The sequence below is a fragment of the Monodon monoceros genome, unplaced genomic scaffold (genome assembly GCF_005190385.1).
Source record: "Monodon monoceros isolate NGI ecotype Baffin Bay Population unplaced genomic scaffold, NGI_Narwhal_1 Super_Scaffold_18, whole genome shotgun sequence".
NCBI lineage: Eukaryota > Metazoa > Chordata > Mammalia > Artiodactyla > Monodontidae > Monodon > Monodon monoceros.
Window position 1 is genome coordinate 137,514,990 of NW_021703774.1, and position 19,417 is coordinate 137,534,406.

The 19,417-nt window shown below is 36.3% G+C and overlaps 1 protein-coding gene across 10 annotated transcripts in view; it reads left to right on the top strand.

Annotated features, from left to right (window-relative positions):
• Positions 1–19,417, top strand: part of TUT4 (terminal uridylyl transferase 4) — a 142,878-nt gene that overhangs the window by 108,897 nt on the left and 14,564 nt on the right. For 9 of the 10 annotated variants that reach the window (XM_029227459.1, XM_029227456.1, XM_029227452.1 and 6 more), the window contains 8 exons: positions 2,423–2,480; positions 2,563–2,666; positions 2,963–3,052; positions 5,322–5,435; positions 9,461–9,538; positions 9,690–9,867; positions 10,167–10,214; positions 10,303–10,385. In XM_029227459.1, coding sequence (XP_029083292.1) covers positions 2,423–2,480; positions 2,563–2,666; positions 2,963–3,052; positions 5,322–5,435; positions 9,461–9,538; positions 9,690–9,867; positions 10,167–10,214; positions 10,303–10,385 — 753 coding nt within the window. The remainder of the gene's footprint in view (positions 1–2,422; positions 2,481–2,562; positions 2,667–2,962; positions 3,053–5,321; positions 5,436–9,460; positions 9,539–9,689; positions 9,868–10,166; positions 10,215–10,302; positions 10,386–19,417) is intronic. The other variant, XM_029227460.1, reaches the window with a different exon arrangement.

Here is a 19,417-nt window from a genome sequence, read left to right on the forward strand (position 1 = left end):
AATGAATTTGTGGAAAAAATATACCATAGAGTTGGAAATTTTTTCATTAGAGCCAATGAAAAACTGTTGCTTCAGTTTGGTAGTAAACATTGATCTCACTTACTCTGTCTTTTCATATCTCTTCCATTAGGTGATGTCTCTGTATCACTAAAGATAGAAAATAAAGGTGGACATTTAATTTATAAATGGATTGTGTTCTACAAGTTGATTATAATTTGGGGGTACTCAAAATACATTTTTTTCCATAGAAGCATTGTTATAAATTATGTGTTCTAGGCTAGCTTTTAGAAACTCATTTTGGGCGGGGAAGGGAACTAACATTTGAGCCCCCAGTATACACTTTTACATACATTATCTCATTTCACTCTTACAACCACCTTCGAGGTAGATAATTTCCCCCATTTTACAGATGAGGAAACTGAGGCTTTGAGAGATAAACTGACTTGCTCAAGTTCACACAGCTAGTAAATGTTGGAGCCGGGATTCGTACCCAGGTCTGTCTGACTCCAGAGTTCATGCTTTTTCCATTGTATCCCACTGCTTCTCTGTAATTTATTTAACCCATAATGTAGTTGAAATATAGTACTAATAGTACTGTAGAACCTAACCCCTACTTTCTGAAATTGAAAGCTTTCTGAGTTCCACCATGAGATGCCAGGAGCAAACCTTCCCCCAGAGCAGTCTCAGCAGTGAGAGTGGGTACTTACTTATGTTTTCCTTTTTTGTGTACCAGGCCTCAACAGTGGGAATGAGATTGTCTGAGCTCTAGTAAAGAAAGGGACTGAATGGACAGGGAAGAAGTGTCCCAGGCCTTCCTAGCAGCAACTAGAAAAGGAGGGTATTTCTGTAGTTGCTCGTTTCTTTAACAACATAGCTGTTGGTATTTATGTTTCAAAATCAGGGACTGCTTGCAAGATTGGGGTGAGGCCAAGCTTCTGGCATCTTTAGTGGTGTCAGTATAGCCTCTGATGTATTATAAAATAATTCAGCAGAATAGTATACCTGTGCATTTCTGAAATAGTTTTTTCAAAAGGTGTTTTTTAAATTGTTAGAACCCAAGAAAAGATGGCAGTGATACCTGGTAGATGCTTATTTCTGGTCCTAAGAAATTGCTTCTGGTGTTAATTAATATCTTTTTGTTCTATAAAGAAAATGAAAAGTTATAAATTTTTTAGTTCTCCTTAACCCACTTCTACTCAATGCCATCTCCTTGGAAAGAGGCTTCCCCTTTCCATTCTGAAGGGCAGGAATTGAGGGATTAGGAAGTGGTTTTTACCCAGGAAGGAGGTTAGGGTTTTAGATCCCTTCTATGTAAAATTTAATAATCAGGTGTTTCATCACCAAGGGTTTGTATACTATATGTTACCTGTGCTATTCACTCTGGAAAGTTGAAACAATGAAAATGAGTAAATTATTTTCTTCCAGATGAGCCATAATGGAAACTTTTGATTTAGTATAAATTGTATCTTTGTATAACAAAGAGAAAAACAACCTCTTGTATTATGTGTTAATTCTAAAGATTCCCTTGAATTCCCCAGGTTAAGCTGCAATGACTACTGCTCTCTTGTAGCTAAAAAGAGCATGTTGGGGATATGCAAAAGTGATTTTAGTAGTAGATGTGGGCATTGAGCTTAATCCAGTTAATTTATGCCGTTATCTTCCTTGTTCCTTATATTAGGGTTATCGTTACCATATCAGCTTTGCTGTCTAGTTTTTAAATAACCAACACATTTAAATTTGCAGAGGTAAGAGGGTTTTTTTGAAGAAGTAGGTGCTTGTAATAGTAGGATTATTCTTTTCCTCATCAACATATGATAGTAAATAGCTGACAGACTTAAAGTGCTACTTTGTATGAAGTATGCTGCTGAATGCTTTACATAGGTGTCTCATGTAATCCAGCTCCTTTATAAAAGAGTAGGAGTTGATGATTATCTTGATTTTATAAGTAGTATGAGGCTCAGAGGGGTTAAGGATCTGGTCAGAGTCACACAGCTAGTCAATACTTAGTTCAAGATTTGAAATCCAGGTTTGTCTAAATTCACAGCCTATGTTCTTAATCACTGTACTGTTTTGCCTTCACCAAACCCATCTCTAGTTTTTTATCCATGTATTTGAAAACATTATTCTCCTGTTTTTATGCTTCTCAAACTTTAATGTGGATGTGAATTACCTGGGAATGTTGTTACTATGCAGATTATGATTCAGTAGACCGGAGTGGAGACTGAGATTCTGCATTTCTATCAAGTTTCCAGGTGTTGGTGATACTGCAGGTCTATGGACCATGTTCTTTGACTAGCAAGGTTATATAGACTTCTGGCTGGAGATTTTAAGTGCTAATATTAAATGTCTAGATTAAAATAGAATTTGCACAAGACCAAGTTGAGTCAGACAGACTTTATTATTTATTTCTTTTGTTTTTTAGAAATTAAATTGTAAGGAAATAATTGAAAATTTGGCGAAAATTCTTAAGAGACATCCAGGTATGAACTTTAAAACAACAGAAATTTTTTTTTAGTTTTATGAAAATTATTTAACCTAGTGAAGTTTTTTTTTTTAAATCAGGTTTAAGAAACATTTTGCCTATAACTACTGCCAAAGTGCCTATAGTAAAATTTGAACACAGACGAAGTGGTTTAGAAGGCGATATCAGTTTATATAATACGTTGGTAAGTTTCACTGTCTGTAAAGACCCAGGTATGTTTACAGTTGTCATTTTAAAAGTTTACAGATCACTGACTGTACCTTTATGTTTAAAACTTACGAATGTGGTTAGTATAGGGAAAAAATAATTTTATCAGTCATCTTAACATTTCCTTCAGATTGAAGGTTAATTTTTGCTTGACTCATTTACAGGTATTTTAAGTTTAACATTTATATATATTCTATGTGGAGTTTATCTTTTTAGCTGATCTGTAAGTTTAATAAATTTGAAATGCTTTCAAATATGTAATTTATTTTTCAGGCTCAGCATAACACAAGAATGCTAGCTACATATGCAGCTATTGATCCTAGAGTGCAGTACTTGGGATATACTATGAAAGTGTTTGCTAAGGTATTTAAGAAAAAGCTAATGATCTGCTTTGTTATAATACTCATGATATTAAAGTAAAACATGCTGATGTCAGACTTGTGACAAATGTTTTCTCAGTTTTGTTTACCTGAGCTTTTAAGAAGAAACTGTCAATATTAAATGGTTTAAAGTTATACCTTTTAGGGTAGGGTGATTCTTAGTTTTTTTCTGTGTTTGCTCTCCTCTCATAGGTAACACTCTAGTAAATTTCTCATAGTATAATTTCTCAATGCAGTAATGATTTCCAACCCTAGGCATGGGAGTTGGCATACCATCCTAGTTAAAAGGCTCTGGGTTAGGAAATCTGGTGTTTGGGTTTAGTGGTAAATTTTTCTGGCCAAGAAAACAAAGCAATACCAATAAAACCTAATGTTTCCCCTATTATAACACTTAAAATACTGAATTCTGTTTTCTTGGTTGTTTTGCTAAGTGAGTAAAACTCCATGAGGGTTGAGGCCTCTGTATCTTTATTTCAGTGTAGTGCCTGCTTTATGGTAGGTGCTCAGTAAATAGTTAATTTTGTGAATGTGTTGGTGGAAGGGTTTTAGTAGGGGAGTGACTTGGTTACATTTTCATTTCATAAAGCCGACTCTTCCAAAAGGGAGACGTATTTGTTTAGATATTCCTATACATGTCTTTATGGACAGAGTCATCTTAGAAAAGGAACGCATCCAGCCACATACTACAAATCATTTGATACAGCTAGTCTTTTACATTCACCTCACAGAATAACTCCAACATGACAGTTCCTTACTCTCATTGAGTTTGGGTTATGAAATCAAGTGGTTCCATATATATGGAATCTATGAAAAAAAATGTCATGAAGAACCTAGGGGTAAGAGGGGAATAAAGACACAGACCTACTAAAGAATGGACTTGAGGATATGGGGAGGGGGAAGGGTAAGCTGTGACAAAGTGAGAGAGTGGCATGGACATATATACACTACCAAATGTAAAATAGATAGCTAGTGGGAAGCAGCCACATAGCACAGGGAGATCAGCTCGGTGCTTTGTGACCACCTAGATGGGTGGGATAGGGAGGGTGAGAGGGAGACGCCAAGAGGGAGGAGATATGGGAACATATGTATATGTATAACTGATTCACTTTGTTATAAAGCAGAAACTAACACGCCATTGTAAAGCAATTATAGTCCAATAAAGATGTAAAAAAAAAATCAAGTGGTTCATGTCAGAAAAATCATTCCTCTCCCTTTATATAATATCAGCTAAAGCTTTACTCAAGGGAAGTCTCTGAGGATTCTTTCAGGGTTTTTTTTTTTTGTTTTTTTTTTTTTGCGGTACGCAGCCCTCTCACTGCCGTGGCCCCTCCTGTTGCGGAGCACAGGCTCCGGACGCGCAGGCTCAGTGGCCATGGCTCACGGGCCCAGCCGCTCCGCAGCATGTGGGATCTTCCCAGACCGGGACATGAACCCTTGTATCCTGCATTGGCAGGTGGACTCTCAACCACTGCGCCACCAGGGAAGCCCCTAGGGTTTTTTTTTTTAATTAAAAAAAATCTTTTTTGAATAGCCAACATATTCATGTGGTTCAAAAATTAAAAGGTCTAATGGGATTTATGGCAGAAAATCTTCCTTCCACATCTGTCTCGTAGCCAACCTTTGCCTCTTCTTAGAGGCAAACAGTGTTAAACGTTCCTCTGTATCCTTCCAGAAATATATTATTCCAGTGCAAGCAAATTTCCTGCCTCTTTTTATTATAGGTATAAACATGCTGAAAACACTGTTTTGTACTTTGCTTTTTTAACTGAGCAATAAATATTGGAGATTATTTCCTATTAGTATACTAAGAGTTTTCCTTTTCTTTTTAATGGCTACATACTATTCCATTGTGTGGATAGTCATCAGTTTTTTAAACCTGTACTTTACTGATGAGCCTTAAGTTCTTTCTCATATTTGCTATTAAAATAGTATTACAATAGAAATTTTATTTAATCATTTCACATGTTTCTTGGCATATTTGCAGGATAAATTCTTAGAATAGAATTGATACATTAAGGGAGATGTGCTTTTATAATTTTGATATTGCCAAATTATTCTTCATGAAATTTATGCTACTGTGTACTCTTTAATGTATGAGTACCTGTTTACCCATACCCTCTATAACAGCTTGTTATTGAACTTTTGGGTATTTGACGGTTTGATGGGTTTAAAAAATGGTGTCTTAAGGTAGTCAATACTTCTGCATGGAATAAGATTCTGAAGTTTTATTTTCAATCATTATGTTTTTTTAGCGATGTGACATTGGAGATGCTTCCAGGGGAAGTTTATCTTCATATGCTTATATCCTTATGGTGCTGTACTTTCTGCAGCAGAGAAAACCACCTGTTATCCCAGTTCTACAAGAGGTAAATGTTTAAGAAAACTATAAAGGCGTTTCTGTGTAGGTGTATACACTCTAAATATAGTAGATCTTGCTCAGTTCATGAGATCATGAAAGATGTTTCCATCATGGATATCCTAAGTTTTCTTTTTTCATTAATGGTTTAATCGAATAATGAACCTTTTTGAAAAGCTTATTATGGGAGAATATAGACTACCAAAAGACTACTAGATGAATAGAACTGTTGAATATCTTTTGTAACATTTTTGTATTTCACAGTCTTAGAATGCTGCCAATGATAATGAAATTTGTAGCCATTCATGAACTTATATATTATAGTCTCTCAGATGCAAATACATAAGTTTCTTCTTTTCAGAGTATTCTCCCTCCTCCTGCTTGGCAATGAAGTTTGATTTATTCCTGTATATACTTTGGTCAACTTTGTGAATTTTGGTTGAGAAAGAAACACAAGGAAATTCTTCCTTATCTCTGTAAGGTCATATAAATTGCATTAAACATAAGAATGTACATCAAAAGAAACAGATTATACTCATATTTACTCGGATTTGGTGACTCATAGAGTCTCTTTTTGTAGTCAATTTATACTCTCTAAAATAGACACAAAGGAGTTCTTAATCATCCATCTGTTCCTCCTCATTCTTGGCACAAAGTGGATTTGCAAGCATTGGGGTGGATCAGGTTCTAATTTCTTAGGTAGGTGGTTATTTTGAGGTAGGTGAGAAGCATCAGAATTGTTTGGAAAATCACATATTCTGATTTCACGTAAACTTTTGATAGTCATGGCAAAGAAGAGTATCACAAAATAGCAAGCCATATGTGCGTGTCAGATGGCCTTAGTAAGTTTTTAAAAGTTCTAATGAATGCATGTGGTTTTAGCAGCATTTCTTTCCCTCTTTTAAACAAATAGTGGGAGAGAAATAAAAAATTTAAACATCCTTTCCTAACAGAAAAATTTAAGTTGCTTGAATCTATGTTGAGTGATGTTTGTTTTTTAACAAGGTTGTTCACTATAGGATATTTAAAACTTTGCATGAATTAATTAGGCCTGCCAAGGCCAAGATAATTCTCTGTATTAGTCTAATTGTTGTTAAGGCTTTAAATTTGGGGATCTTAAGCATAATTGCCCCAGTAATATTATAGCAGCCATTTGCTATAATTTGCTGTGACTTTGATAGAATACTGTGATTAACCCAAATGGAACACAAATTTTGTTTTCATTGTGGTTTGTCTCTGTTCTCTCATTATGTTACCCATGGATGAGGAACCATTGAGGCAGCATGATATAATGGAAACAGCGGTCAGAGCATGATTTTGGAGCCAGAGATAACTGGTCTGAATCCTAATTTTGACATGTGGCCTTCAACAAGCTGCCTGACTGCCACTAGTCTGAATTTTATCATCAGCAAAAATGTAATAATAGTAGTATTATTTCCGTGTTGATATAAGGAACAGAGACATCAAATGCCTTTGAATGTAGTAGATGCTAAAGTAGGAATTTATAAATGGTGGTTGCTCTTATTATTAATTTTATTATTATTATTATCATTAGCAGCTTTATTAACATTATTATTGGAAAAATGTAGGTAGGATTGCTGTAGCCAACTTCAAGAACTGTTCCATTATCTGCTTAACAGACAGTGATGGATGAAATGAGAGACAGTCCATGGGATGTTTTCCATCATAATGAGCTCTGATTGTGGGGGGCTTTGTGATACATATGAACTGATGATATATGGATTTTTGCTTCTGGCCTTTTTTGCTTGTCATATGGGACCCCTTGTCCATTGCTCTGGCATCATTTAAGTATTGATCATTGGCATCGATCAACTTTTAAGGGTAAGGATATGTTTAATGAAGCTGATGATCTTTGACTCCATTTGTAATTGAACCTAAACTTTAAGTGACTGGGTGTAATAAGTAAGGCTCTGCTAAGAGTGTTTTTCATGATCAACAATACAGAGTTCTTTAGGTCAAAAGGAGCTTTCCTAAGCAGAATAATTTTGCTGCATTCCAGCAATCATCATAAGTAAAAGTAAATTTTCACATAAAAATTAATACTAAGAGAGGATTAGGGAGTGTTAGTGTCACTTGATATTATGAACTATGTTTTCTTAGCTTATATCAGCTTAAAAATTGCAACTGAATGGATGAACCTTGAGGACATTATGCTAAGTGGAATAAACGAGTCACAAAAGGACAAATACTATATGATTCCATTTATAGGAGGTACCTAGGGTAGTCAGATTCATAGAGACAGAAAGTAGAATGGTGGTTGCCAGGGGCTGGCGGGAGAGAGGAGTGGGAAATTATTGTTTAATAGGTTCAGAGTTTCACTTGTATAAGATGAGAAGAATTCTGTGGATGGATGGTGGTGATGGTAGCACAACAATGTGAATGTACTTAATGCCACTGAGCTGTACTCTTAAAAATGACTTAAGATGGTAAACTTCATTATGTGTGTTTTACCACAACTAAAAAAATTACAATTTAAATATAGCAGTAGATATATATATAGCTTATTATATATATAAAATACCATAATAAAGTAAGAAAATAAATATGGAAATGTACAGGGTCACTCCTTGTACAAACTTGTTTGGTGAGGTTTTAGAGAGAAGGCTTGAGTGCTTGAGTAGAGGATGATTGCTATTGAGAGAAAGAAAAGAGAGAAAGAGAAGGTAAATGTGTGTGTGCAAAAGAAAGAGAGGCTAGTATTAGTACTTCTAAGGGCTGAAACAGAGTGGAGAGTTAGGCACTATGAAATATGAGAGTTCATTAAAACAGGTGGCAAATCAGTGATTAAATGCCCTCCAAAGCCCACAGGTCGTTTACTGTGTTATTAGCCAGCATAATTGGGTTTGGATGTTGGTTGTTTCTCAAAAGTAAGAATTCTGTTAAAGTAATCAAGGTCTAAAGAGGCAGCTTGTATAATAGCATCTTAATCTATGAAGGAGCCATGGGGACAACCTTATCTAGTGGTTTTAAAGTATGTTTTGGTAAGCTCTAGGAGCTCAATAGTGTATGTGTGAGGAGTGGAGGAAGGAAAAGATACGGTATAGTTTTCTCCACTCAGACTTTTATCAGAGTACCTCTGTTTTTATCTGTTTTACATGTTGAACTTACAGGAAGGTTCCATTTTAGGAAGGGGTTCTACAGCTTAAAAGAAAAATAAAATTTGAAGAAAACTGACCTAATTAAGCTAATCTCTTATTTTCATTGGGAAAACTGAGGATTTGGAAGGATAATTGTCTTGTCCAGAATCACTACTTGGCAGGACTAAGACTAGAAATGAGGTCTGCTGACTCTGAACTTACTCCAACTTTTTACTTTATTGCATCTCTTTCTTAAAACTCCTATAGAAAATAAGTCTCAAAATTGCTTGTAGAGGTCAGTTGTGCCTGTACAGTCACCTTGTGGAATTCTTCTAGTAAAGTAGCATTACCTTCCCCCCTTTCCTTAGGACAGTGAATTACTACTCATAACTAATCATGAAGATTTCACGATCTTTATCAAAATGTCAAGGAAAGCTACCTAATTTTCTGTTTTAAAAAATCAGTGTCCTGGCCCTTTTCAACCTCATCTGATACAGATAACTGATTAAAGGTACTAGAGCCCTTCCCCATAACAAATAGCTTCTTCGATTTCCTTTAAGGTGTACAATCAATAAGTATTATCTCTTATGTATTTCTGTGTCTGTGATCCTTTGATGAAAATGCTATTTTCATCTGCTTTTCTTTAGTTTTACTTCATTAAACTTGGGCTGGATGTGTTTTGATAGCCAAATAGATAATATCAAATGTATCGTTTGGAGAGTCTGAGGTTCTTAAGATATCCTTTCCCAGCTTTGGTCTTTCAGATACATTTTATTCATTAATAACTTGACATCAGATTATACCATCTTGACTGTTTCTTTTGGAATAAGTGCTTCACTATGTCTATTATAGGTAAATTCTAAAATGATATGAGGGTATTTAGGCTTTTAGGTTGGATGGCTTGAAATCTAATAGTAGAATTGATTTTTTAATGCAGATCTTTGATGGAAAACAGATTCCACAGAGAATGGTTGATGGATGGAATGCTTTTTTCTTTGATAAAACAGAAGAACTGGTAATTTTTTCATAGTTTTTATGTTATGGAATGCCCACTGATGCATGTTAGGATTTGCATAATTTAATTTAATAATTTTACTTGGACTTGGGGGTCCATATTTTGGATAAGTATAGACATGTCTCTCTCCTTTCTTTTTTCTCACCTGTAGAAAAAACGTTTACCTTCACTTGGAAAGAACACAGAAACATTAGGAGAGCTTTGGTTGGGACTGCTTCGCTTCTATACTGAAGAATTTGATTTCAAAGAATATGTAATTAGCATTCGGCAGAAAAAGCTATTGACAACTTTTGAGAAGCAGTGGACATCCAAATGCATTGCTATTGAAGGTAATCATTCAGCTGATATTAATTCAGGAACAACACGAAACAGAGCAAAACAGAACAAAAAGCCAGAGTTTTATTTGGCCAGTGACACTGAGGGGAAAACTGAAACACATTAGAATTTGGAAGATTCTTCCTCTTGGTTTTTATCAGTTTCCATCCTTTAATCTATAATTATAAAAGAATAATTTTCTGACTTTGATGGTCTGAGTTACGTAGAGTTAAACTCTAGTTATGGCTACTAACTATATTTATGTTACAACGAGCATAATTCTTAAATAAAAAATAAAATATTTCTTTTCTAGACCCTTTTGATTTGAATCATAACCTTGGTGCTGGAGTTTCTAGAAAAAGTAAGTTTTAAATATAGAAATCCCCTACTTTTAAAGCTCTTACACATTAAGGTCTGCATCTTTATTGTTTTTCTTCTTTCTTCAATAGTGACCAATTTCATCATGAAAGCATTTATCAATGGAAGGAAACTTTTTGGTACCCCCTTTTATCCACTCATTGGCAGAGAAGCTGTAAGTTTACATAATTTGAATTCTGAATCTTTTATTTTTCCTTATAGAATTTTTTTTTTTTTTTTTGTAGTACAAGAAACCTAATCCTGTTCCAAGTTGGTGTTATTTATTTGGCTGTGCCAGATCTATTTGTTCTTATTGCACTTATCATAGTCTATAGTGAGATATATATTTGCTAAATTTTGTTTATTTATTTAATCTATTTGTTAAATTCTGTATCCCCCACTAGACTATATAGCTCCATGAGGACAGGGTCCATGTCTGTAAGGTTCACCATCGTATTTCCAGTGCCTGTCACAATTTCTGGCACATAGGATGCATCAAATAAGCATTTGTTGAACAAATGCAGGTGGATAGTCAAGACTCAAGATCCTTTAATTTTGAATTTGAGGTTCTGCCTACTGCCTCTCTTCTGTCTCTAGAAATCTTGATGAAAATATAAACAGAGAGGTCAACACTGAAGTAATACTTTATTTGCTGAGGCTTCTGCTTGTAATTTTGGTGTAGCCCTTGGTAAGCTGAATTAGCATGGAACTAAGAGGATTCTTTTTGCCTGAAATGGGTGGTGTAGCGTCCCCCATTCCTCTTGGTCTTACTCTGGTTTTGGGTTGGTTTCTAATGGGAGGATGTCATAGTTTCACAGTGAAAGAAAAGAGAAGAAATCTCAAAAGAGAAACCAGGTCTCTGTTTTTGCATAATGAATATCCTTGATCTTGTTCAGTCCAGTTTCATCACTCTTTCTTGGGTTGTGGGGTAAGAAAAGCAGAAGAAATCTAGAGCTTTTTCCCCGTGGAACATTTTTGATAGTCCTGCCTAATAGGGGGTGGGGGTGATAATAATTATAATGGAAATAAAATAACAGGAAATTTGAAACAACACAAAATTCTTGCAGGAACAAAATATCTAACAAAAGGAAAATACAACAATAATTTTACTAACATATTAATTAAAATAGCAGTAAATGAAAAGCACAGTCAGATCACAACAAATCTGGTGATGCACTGATAAAGCATTTTACCTGAAAATTGTGGGAATTCTATTCGTGTGTGTATGTGCATATGTTTGGTAGGAACCTAGCAGTTTCGTGCAGTCAGACTTTTTAGTAAAATACTAATGTAGCGTCCTCGGTAAATTGGAAATGTGCTAATTTAGTCTGTGAATACAAAATTTTAGTAACTCTTAATTATTCAGTATGTTATAAGTAGTCGTCATAGATATCAAACTCTTTGGTCTTGAATGTGATTTGGTGTAAGAACCAAACATCAGTTTGGAGCCTGTCACAAAGGGCCTGTGGATCTGCCAATCATCTTTTAATCTACTTTATTCTGTTATAAAGTCAATATGTGGTATTTTATAGCTTGGATATACCAGTTTAACTATTCTCCTTTGATGGACATTTAGGTTGATATCAGTGTTATAACTGATACAGTAGAAAAATAACCTTGTTACATAGTCTTTCATGCTTATATTTTCCATAGTAAAGTTTATTCTTTCAACACATATTTAGTGAATTTCTACCATGTACCTATTTCTCTGCTATGTACTGGGATTATAACAGCATACAAAGTAGATGTGTTTCATCCCCTTAGATTCTAATGAAGATGAAGACAAGTATATTTTCTGTTCTTTCACCTTTCTTGCTCACTCGAACATTCCCACTTCAACTCTTTTTCTATTCACTAGGTCCTCTGACATATTGACACATTTTTTCCCTATCTATCAGCTATCTACTGTCTTCATTTTTTTCCCCCATTTAAACAGATTCCCTGGTACCTCCAGCATATACCTTATATTCCTTTGTACCATTGTCCTTCTTTTGCACCATTATGTGTTTAACCTTAACATGAACTCAGCCATCCACCGTCTCTCTATGCTTGGGCTAAGCACTGATGGAAAAAAATCTTAAAGCTAGGCAGTTTTATTTATATAGCACAACTATAAATTAATGTTCATCAGCCTCAACTGGACTTTCAATACTATCTGAGATTCTTACTACATTTCTTTAGTTACCTGTGTCTCGCATTCAATAAAACTATTTCAGATTTTATTTATTTTACTCAAAATTCAGTACCCATTTTGCTTTGTCCCATCTTTCTACTCTGCCTTTCTCACGCTTAACATGTTTTCCCTTTGAGACAAAGATGATATTAGATAGATAGATACTCCTTCAACTTTCTGCTACCAGATCTATAAATCTGCTTACATCTTCAGATATCTCTTCTTTTTTTAAAATTTTATTTCATTTTGGAGCATAGTTGATTAACAGTGTTCCGTTAGTTTCAGGTGTACAGCAAAGTGACTCAGTTATACATATACGTGTATCTGTTCTTTTTCAGATTCTTTTCCCATTTAGGTTTTTACAGAATATTGAGCAACGTTCCCGTGTTATACAGTAGTAGGTCCTTGTACAGATACATACAGTTGGTTATCTATTTTAAATATAGCAAAGTGTACATGTCAATCCCAAATGCCCAATCTATCCTTCCCCCCGACCCTTCCTCCCCGGTAACCATAAGTTCTCTAAGTCTGTGAGTCTATTTCTGTTTTGTAAATAAGTTCATTTGTATCATTTTTAAAAGAATCTGCATATAAGCAATATCATATGATATTTGTCTTTCTCTGTCTGACTTGCTTCATTTCGTATGATAATCTCAAGGTCCATCCATGTTGCTGCAGATGGCATTATTTTGTTCTTTTTAATGGCTGAGTAATAGTCCATTATATATATGTACCACATCTTCTTCATCCATTCATCCATTGATGGACATTTAGGTTGCTTCTGTGTCTTGGCTATTGTAAATAGTGCTGCAGTGAACGTTGGGGTGCATATATCTTTTCAAATTATGTTTTTCTCCGGATATATGCCCAGGATTGGGATTGCTGGATGTTATGGTAACTCTATTTTTAGTTTCTTAAGGAACCTCCATTCTGTTCTTCATACTGGCTGTACCAATTTACATTCCCACCAACAATGTAAGAGGGTTCCCTTTTCTCTACACCTTCTGCAGCATTTATTGTTTGTGGGTTTTTTGATGTTAGCCATTCTGACTGGTGTGAGGTGATACCTCATTGTAGTTTTGATTTGCATTTCTCTAATAATTAGCAATGTTGAGCATCTTTTCTTGTGCCTCTTGGCCATCTGTACGTCTTCCTTGAAGAAATGTCTGTTTAGTTTTACTGCCCATTTTTTGATTGGGTTTTTTTTTTTTAATTTATTTTATTTTTGGCTGCATTGGGTCTTTGTGCTGTGCATGGGCTTTCTCTAGTTGCAGTGAGCGGGAGCTACTGTTCGTGGCAGTGCACAGGCTTCTCACTGCGGTGGCTTCTCTTGTCACGGAGCACAGGCCCTAAGTGTACGGGCTTCAGTAGTTGTGGCTCATGGGCTCTAGAGCTCAGGCTTAGTAGTTGCGGCGCACAGGCTTAGTTGCTCCACAGCATGTGGGATCTTCGCGGACCAGGACTCGAACCTGTGTCCCCTGCATTGGCAGGTGGATTCTTAACCACTGCACCACCAGGGAAGCCCCTTGGTTGTTTGTTTTTTTGATATTGAGCAGCATGAGCTGTTTGAAAATTTTAGCGATTAATCCCTTGTCGGTCACATCATTTGCAAATATTTTCACCCATTCTGTGGGTTGTCTTTTCATTTTGTTTATGGTTTCCTTTGCTGTGCAAAAGCTTTTGAGTTTCATTAGGTCCCATTTGTTTGTTTATTTTTTTATTTCCATTACTCTAGGAGATGGCTTGGGAAAGGTATTTCTGTGATTTATGTCAAAGAGTGTTCTGCCTATGTTTTCCTCTAAGAGTTTTATAGTATCTGGTCTTACATTTAGATCTTTAATCCATTTTGAGTTTATTTTTGTATATGGTATTAAGGAATGTTCAAATCTCATTTTTTTACATGTAGCTGTCCAGTTTTCCCAGCACCGTTTATTGAAGAGACTGTCTTTCCTCCATCGTATAGTCTTGCCTCCTTTGTAATCAATTAATTGACCATCGGTGTGTGGGTTTATTTATGGGCTTTCTGTCCTGTTCCATTGATCTATATTTCTGTTTTTGTTCCAGTACCATACTCTTTTGATGACTGTACCTTTGTAGTATAGTCCAAAGTCAGGGATCCTGATACCTCCAGCTCCGTTTTTCTTTCTCAAGATTGCTTTGGTCATTCAGGTTCTTTTGTGTCTCCATGCAAGTCTAAAATTTTTTTGTTCTAGTTCTGTGAAAAATGCCATTGGTAATTTGATAGAGATTGCATTGAATCTGCAGATTGCCTTGGGTAGTATAGTCATTTTGACAATATTGATTATTCCAATTTAAGAACATGATATATCTCTCCATCTGTTTGTGTCATCTTTGATTTCTTTCATCAGCATCTTACAGTTTTCGTAGGACAGGTCTTTTGTCTCTATAGGTAGGTTTATTCCTAGGTATTTTGTTCTTTTTGATGTGATGGTAAGTGGGATTGTTTATTTAATTTCTCTTTCTGATCTTTTGTTGTTAGTGTATAGAAATGCAAGAGATTTCTGTGTATTAATTTTGTATCCTACAATTTTACCGAATTCATTGATGAGCTCTAGTAGTTTTCCGGTAGCATCTTTAGAGTTTTCTATGTGTAGTATCATGTCATCTGCAAAAGTGACAGTTTTACTTCTTTTCCAATTTGGATTCCTTTTATTTCTTTTCCTTCTTTGATTGTCTTGGCTAGGACTTCCAAAACTATGTTGAATACAAGTGGCGAAAGTGGATATCCTTGTCTTGTTTCTGATCTTAGTGGAAATGCTTTCAGCTTTTCATGGTTGAGTATGATGTTAGCTATAGGTTTGTCATATATGGCCTTTATTATGTTGAGGTATGTTCCCTCTATGCCCACTTTCTAGAGAGTTTTTATCATAAGTGGATGTTGAATTTTGTCAAAAGCTTTTTCTGCATCTTATGAGATGGTCGTATGGTTTTTATTCTTCAATATGTTGATGTGGTGTATCACACTGATTGATTTGCATATACTGAAAAATCCTTGCATCCCTGGAATAAATCCCACTTGATCATGGTGTGTGATCCTTTTAATGTATTGTTGGATTTGGATTGCTAATATTTTGTTGAGGATTTTTGTGTCTATGTTCATCAGTGATATTGGCCTGTAATTTTTTTTCTGTGTGTGTGGTATCTTTGTCTGGTTTTGGTTTTAGGGTGTTGGTGGCCTCATAGCATGAGTTTGGTAGTATTCCTTCTTCTGCAATTTTTTGGAATAGTTTCAGAAGGATAGGTGTTTTCTCTGTTTGATAGAATTTGCCTGTGAAGCCATCTGGTCCTGGACTTCGGTTTGTTGGGAATTTTTTATTTTATTATCATTATTTTTTAATATTTATTTATTTATTTTTGGCGGCATCGGGTCTTAGTTGAGGCACGTGGGATCTTTTGTTGCAGCGTGCCAGCTCTATTGCGGCACGTGGGCTTCTCTCTAGTTGTGGCACATGGGCTCCAGAGCATGCAGGCTCAGTAGTTGCAGCACACAGGCTCTCTAGTTGTGGCACGTGGGCTCTGTAGTTGTGGCGCACAGGCTTCAGAGCGTGTGGGTCCTGTAGTTGCAGCGTGTGGGCTTAGTTGCCCCGTGGCATGTAGAATCTTAGTTCCCCAACCAGGGATCGAACTTGCGTCCCCTGCCTTGGAAGGAAGATTCTTAACCAGTGGACCACCAGCGAAGTCCCTGTTGGGAGTTTTTTAATCAGTTTCAATTTCAGTACTTGTGATTGGTCTATTCATATTTTCTATTTCTTCTTGGTTCAGTCCTGGGGGATTGTACCTTTCTAAGAATTTGTCCATTTCTTCCAGGTTGTCCATTTTATTGGCATATAGTTGCTTGTAGTAGTCTCTTATGGTCCTTTGTATTTCTGTGGTGTCTGTTGTAACTTCTCCTTTTTAATTTCTAATTTTATTGATTTGAGCCCTCTTCGTTTTTTTCTTGATGAGTCTGGCTAAAGGTTTATCAGTTTTGTTTATCTTTTCAAAGAAGCAGCATTTAGTTTCATTGATCTTTTCTGTTGTTTTCTTCTTTTCTATTTCATTTATTTCTGCTCTGATCTTTGTTGTTCCTTCCCTTCTACTAATTTTGGGTTTTGTTTGTTTTTCTCTGGTTGCTTTAGATATAAGGTTAGGTTGTTTATTTGTGATTTTTCTTGTTTCCTGAGGTAAGATTGCGTTGCTATAAACTTCCCTCTTAGAACTGCTTTTACCTGTTCCATAGGTTTTGGATCATTGTGCTTTCATTTTCATTTGACTCTAGGTATTTTTTAATTTACTCTTTGATTTCTTCAGTGATCCATTGGTTGTTTAGTAGCATATTGTTTAGCCTCCACGAGTTTGTGTTTTTTTACAGTTTTTTTCTTATAGTTGATTCCTAATCTCATAGCATATGGTCAGAAAAGATGCTTGATATGATTTTTTTTTAATTACTTTATTTATTTTTGGCTGTCTTGGGTCTTTGTTGCTGCATGCAGGCTTTCTCTAGTTGTGGTGAGCAGGGGCTACTCTTTGTTGAGGTGCGCAGGCTTCTCATCGTGGTGGCTTCCCTTGTTGCGGAGCATGGGCTCTAGGCGTGTGGGCTTCAGTAGTTGTGGCACGCGGACCCTAGAGCGCACGGGCTTCAGTAGTTGCAGCATGTGGACTCAGTAGTTGCAACGTGCGGGGTCTAGGGATGCAGGCTTCAGTAGTTGTGGTGCATGGGCTCAGTATTTGTGGCTCATAAGCGTTAGAGCGCAGGCTCAGTAGTTGTGGTGCACAGGCTTAGTTGCTCTGCGGCATGTAGGATCTTCCTGGACCAGGGATCAAACCCAGGTCTCCTAAATTGGCGGGTGGATTCTTAACCACTGTGCCACCAGGGAAGTCCCACTTGATATGACTTTAATTTTCTTAAATTTACCGAAGCTCATTTTGTGGCCCAACTAGTGATCAGTCCTGGGGAATGTTCCATGTGCACTTGAGAAGAATGTATATTCTGCTGCTTTTGGATGGAATACTCTGTAAATATCAATTAAGTCAGTCTGGTCTAATGTGTCATTTCAGGCCTGTGTTTCCTTATTGATCTTCTGTCTGGATGATCTGTCCATTGATGGAAGTGGAGTGTTAAAGTCCCCCACTATTATTGTGTTACTGTTGATTTCTCCTTTTATGGCTGTTAGTATTTGCCTTATACATTGGAGTGCTCCTATGTTGGGTGCATATATATTTATAATTGTTATATTTTCTTCTTGGATTGACCCTTTGATCATTATGTAGTGTCCTTTGTCTCTTGTAACAGTGTTTATTTTAAAGCCTTTTTTGTCTGATATGAATATTGCTACTCCAGCTTTCTTTTGATTTACATTTGCATGGAATACCTTTTTCCATCCCCTCACTTTCAGTCTGTATGTGTCCCTAGATCTGAAGTGGGTCTCTTTTTTGTATCCATTCAGCCAGTCTGTTTCTTTCGGTTGGAGCATTTAATCCATTTACCTTTAAGGTAATTACTGATATGTATGTTCCTATTGCCATTTTCTTAGTTGTTTTGGATTTGTTTTTGTAGGTCTTGTTTCTTCCCTTCCTCTTTTGTTCTTTTCTCTTGTGATTGGATGACTAACTTTAGTGTTGTGTTTGGATTCTTCGTGTGTGTGTGTGTGTGTGTGTGTGTATTTGTTGTAGATTTTCGGTTTGCAATTACCATGAGATTTCAATTAGCAGTTTACATATAAACAAGATTGTTTTAAGTTGCTGGTCTCTTAATTTCAAATGCATTTTCAATGTCCTGCATTTGTGCTCTTTTCTTCTCACAATTGCTTGTTTTGACATCATATTTGTGTGCAGATAATTTCCTACCTTTACTTGTTTCTAGTAGTGGCCTTTTCCACTTAGAGAAGCTCCTTTAGCATTCATTGCAAAGCTGGTTTGGTGGTGCTGAATGCTGTTAGCTCTTTCTTGTCTGTAAAGCTTTTGATTTCTCCATTGAATCTGAATGAGAGCCTTGCTGGGTAGAGTATTCTTGGTTGTAGGTTCTTCCCTTTCATCACTTTAAATATATCATGCCACTCCCTTCTGGCCTGCAGAGTTTCTGCTGAGAAATCAGCTGATAACCTTATGGGAGTTTCCTTGTATGTTATTTGTTGCTTTTCCCTTGTTGCTTTTCGTATTTTTTCTTTTTCTTTAATTTTTGTCAGTTTGATTACTATGTGTCTTGGCGTGTTCCTCCTTGGGTTTATCTTGCCTGGGGCTCTCTGCCCTTCCTGGACTTGGGTGACTGTTTCCTTTCCCATATTAGGGAAGTTTTCAGCTATTATCTCTTCAAATATTTTCTCAAGTCCTTTCTGTCTCTGTTTTCCTCTGGGACCCCATAATGTGAATGTTGGTGCATTTAATGTTGTCCCAGAGGTCTCTTAGATTGTGTTCATTTCTTTTCATTCTTTTTTCTTTATTCTGTTCCATGGCAGTGATTTTCACTATTCGGTCTCCAAGCTCACTTATCTGTTCTTCTGCCTCAGTTACTCTGCTATTGATTCCTACATATTTTACATTTTTCATTTCAATTATTGTATTGTTCATCTCTGTTTGTTTGTTCTTTAGTTCTTCTAGGTCTTTGTTAAATATTTCTTGCATCTTCTCAGTCTGTGCCTCCATTCTTTTTTCAAGATCTTGGATCATCTTCACTATCATTACGCTGAATTCTTTTTCTGGTAGATTGCCTATCTCCACTTCACTTAGTTGTTCTTCTGAGGTTTTGTCTTGTTCCTTCATCTGGGGCATATTCCTCTGCTGTCTCATTTTGTCTTGACTTTCTGTGATTGCAGTTTCTGTTCTGCAGGCTGCAGGATTGTAGTTCTTCTTGCTTCTGCTGTTTGCCCTCTGGTGGATGAGGCTGTCTGAGAGGGTTGTGCAGGTTTCCTGGTGGGAGGGTCTAGTTCCTGCCCCCTTGTGGGTGGGCCTGGGTCTTGTCCCTCTAGTGGACAGGGCTGTGCTCAGGAAGACTTTAAGCACCCTGTCTGTTGATGGGTGGGGCTGTGTTCCCATCT